General features: G+C 33.3%; 1 protein-coding gene across 1 annotated transcript in view; it reads right to left on the minus strand.

Annotated features, from left to right (window-relative positions):
- Positions 1–3,587: 3,587 nt before the first annotated feature.
- The window catches only part of LOC137643086 (KRAB-A domain-containing protein 2-like), an 8,513-nt gene continuing 8,236 nt past the window's right edge, over positions 3,588–3,864 (minus strand). Inside the window, exon 4 of the mRNA XM_068375932.1 lies at positions 3,588–3,767. Coding sequence (XP_068232033.1) covers positions 3,588–3,767 — 180 coding nt within the window. The remainder of the gene's footprint in view (positions 3,768–3,864) is intronic.

The raw sequence follows: 3,864 nt of genomic DNA on the forward strand, positions 1-3,864 counted from the left end.
GGAATAGATATCTGTTTGAGGCTCGAGGTGAGGATGGCAGGTTCATCCTTGCCAAGATCCTTGGAAATGATGTGTCCTACTATGCAAGTGGCATTTTTAGATTAATTTCAGAAGCAGGTCTTCTGGAAACTATTTAAATTTTATGACATTCAACGTTTATGATTATAATTAAATACTTTTTTTTTTTTTTTTTTGTATGCATACATTAAACGTTACCGGCGTCAATGACCTTAGATGTCAGGATGCCTGAAAACTATAAATCAATCAATCATCACTCGAATACCAAGTTATAAATCTACCAATTAGTTACGATGGTGAAGATAGGTTGATTTCAATTCTAAACACAAACAAACGGAATTCGAGAGTTATATGTACAGAAGAATTGTCATTGACTTTTATATTTCTTCATTGCTGAGTGGTAAGGACTTTGTCATACAGGTATCCTGGACCAGGGGTCAAAACCCGGCTGGTCAGATACTATGGTCTTTGAGTGATTTTGACTGGGGCTCAGATCCCGAGTTTGTTATAAGAGTCCAGACTTTAACGTAATAAAATATAGGGCTTACTTGAATTATAAGGGAAAAGTTTAAATTTGCAAATTTTATCATTAACCGAATGCCAAGTTTCAAACATATCAATTTGCTACGATGGTGAAGATAGGTTTATTTCAATTCTAAGTGTAAAAAACTGGAATTCAAAAGGTTTACATACAGAAAAATTGTCAATGACTTTTATATTTCTTTGGGGCCGAGTGGTAGGTCACTGTCATACAAGTATCCTGAACCAGGGTTCGAAACCCAGCCGGTCAGATACTAAAAATTTTGAGTGATTTCTACTTGAGCTCTGATCCAGAGTTCGTTAAGAGAATCAGGACTATAATATATTGAAATACATGGCTCATTCGATAAATGAAAAATACATTTATATATGCAAAATTTATAATTAGTCGAATGCCGTGTTACAAACCTACGAAAAGTTACAATGGTTAAGATTGGTTGATTCCAATTCCAAGTACAAAAAAGCTAAATTCGACAGGTATATGTACAAAAGAATTGTAATTTACTTTTTTCTTTCTTCGTGGCCAAGTGGTAGGGTCACTCTCATACAAGCACATTGGACCAGGGTTAAAAACCCGCCTAGTCAGATACTATAGTCTTTGTGTTATTTTGCCTTGGGCTCTTATCACAAGGTCGTTGAGAGAATCCACACTTTAATGTATTAAGATATATGGCTTATTTGAAATAGGAAAAACACGTTTGAATATGCAAAATTTATCATCAATCGAATGCTAAGTTACAAACCTACCAATTAGCTACGATGGTGAAGATGGGATGATTCAAATTCCAAGTACAAAAAAATTTATTTCGACAGGTATATGTACATGAGAATGGTCATTGTCTTTGCTCTTTCTTTTTGGCTGAGTGGTAGGGTCTCTGATATACAAGTATCCTGGCCAAACTCGGCCGCGTCATATACTATAGTCTTCGAGTTATTTTGTCTTGTGCTTTGATCCCGAGTTCGTTAAGAGAATCCAGACTTTAATCTAATAAAATATATGGCTTTCTTAAAATAGGAAAAACATTTTGAAATGTGCAAAATTTATCGTTAATAGAATACCAAGTTGCAAGCCTACCAACTAGGCACAATGTTGAAGGTAGATTGATATCAATTCTAGTTACAAAAAAACATGAATTCAACAGGTATATGTAAGGAAGAATTGTCATTGACTTTTATATTTCTTCATGGCTGATTGATAGGGTCACTGTCATACAAGTATCGTGATCTAGGCTTTGAAACCCGGCCGGTCAGACACTATAATATTTGAGTGATTTCGACTGGGACTCTGATCCCGAGGTAGTTAAGAGAGACGAGACTTTGATATATTAAAATATAGGGCTTTCTTAAAATAAGAAACATACGTTTCAATGAGCGAAATATATCATTTATCGATTGCCAAGTTACAAGCCTACCAATTAGCTACGATGGAGAAGATCGATTGATTTCAATTCTAAGTAAAAAAAAAAAAACCTGGTTTCGACAAGTGTATGTACAGAAGAATTGCCATCGACTTTTTTTCTTTTTTTGTGGCTAAGCGGATGGGTCACTCTCATACAAGTATCATGGATATGGGCTCGAAACCCGGCCATTCAGATACTATAGTCATTGAGTGATTTCGCCTTGGCTCTGATCCCGAGGTCGTTAAGAGAATCCAGACTTTGATGTATTATAACACATGGGTTATTTGAAATATGAGAAACATGTTTAAATGTGCAAAATTTGTCATTATCGAATGCCAAGTTACAAACATACCACTTAGCTACTATGGTTGAGATGTGTTGATTTTAATTCTAAGTACAAAAATATACAGTAGATTTGTCAATAACTTCTATCTTTCTTCATGGCTAAGTCGTAGGGTCACTATTATACAAGTATCCCGGAACAAGCTTTGAAACCCAGCCTGTCAGATACTATAGTCTTTGAATGATTTCGCCATGGGCTCTGATCCCGAGATCGTTAAGAGAATCCAAACTTTATTGTATTTGAATAGATGGCTTATTTGAAATATGAAAAAAAAAAAACGTTTAAATGTGCATATTTTATCACTAATCAAATGCCAAGTTACAAACCTACCATTCAGCTACAATGATAAGGATTGTTTGATTTAAATTCTAACTGCGAAAAACCTGAATTCGACAGGTATATGTACAGAAGAATTGTCATTGACTTTAATCTTTTTTTTCGCGGCTAAGTGAAAGATCACTGTCATACATGTATCCTGGACCTGGGTTCAAAACCAAGCCAGTCAGAAACTATAGTCTGAGTGATTTCACCTTGGGCTCTGATCTCAAGGTCGTTAAGAGATTCCAAACTTCAAAATATTAATACATATGGCTTATTGAAATACTAAAAACACGTATATGTATATATATATATATATATATATATATATATATATATATATATATATATATATATATATATATATATATATATATATATATATATATATATATATATATATATATATATATATATATATATATATATATATATATATATATATATATATATATATATATATATATATATATATATATATATATATATATATATATATATATATATATATATATATATATATATATATATATATATATATATATATATATATATATATTATTAACAAAAGGTAAACTATTGTTATTTGAGTAAATGTAATTTCATCTTTCAGTGGTCTATTTTCATAAACTTCAAACTTTCTTATTGCTGTGATTAGCGCTAGTACTTCCTTTTCAACTGTCAAGAAGGCCCATTGATGCTTCTTCAGCTTTAACGGCATGAAACAGACGGGGTAAAGAATCTCTTCCTTGACTTCTTGCAATAGGACAGCCCTAATCCCACTGTCCGACGCATCCTCTTTGATAAGGAATTTCTTGTTGAAAACCCGTGCTTTCAATTTAAGTTAAGAAGTTAATATGGAATTTATCTTGTCGCAAGATTCCTGGCACTCGCTAGCCCATACTAATCATTCGGGCAAAACCGTCTGGAGAATCCTTCTATCCCGAAAAATCATTGTATTTATTTCGTTATTGTGGGGGTAAAGCTTTCATTATCCCTTTATCATTAGCGGCTACCAGGGCGATTTGCTGTTTTCTGACTCCAAATCCTAAGTACCAATCTGTTGCCTTTCCAAATTCGCTCTTCTCCAGGTTAATCGTCAGATGTGCTCCTCGCAGCTTTTGAAATCTCCAGGATTCGGAGATATTCTACCCAGGTCAATGAATATATCACATTACTTTAGAGATATACTCCTACTCCTTCAATTGATCCTAGAATGTTATCTATCACTCGTTGAAAGGTAGC

This window comes from Palaemon carinicauda, chromosome 6, assembly GCF_036898095.1.
Source record: "Palaemon carinicauda isolate YSFRI2023 chromosome 6, ASM3689809v2, whole genome shotgun sequence".
NCBI lineage: Eukaryota > Metazoa > Arthropoda > Malacostraca > Decapoda > Palaemonidae > Palaemon > Palaemon carinicauda.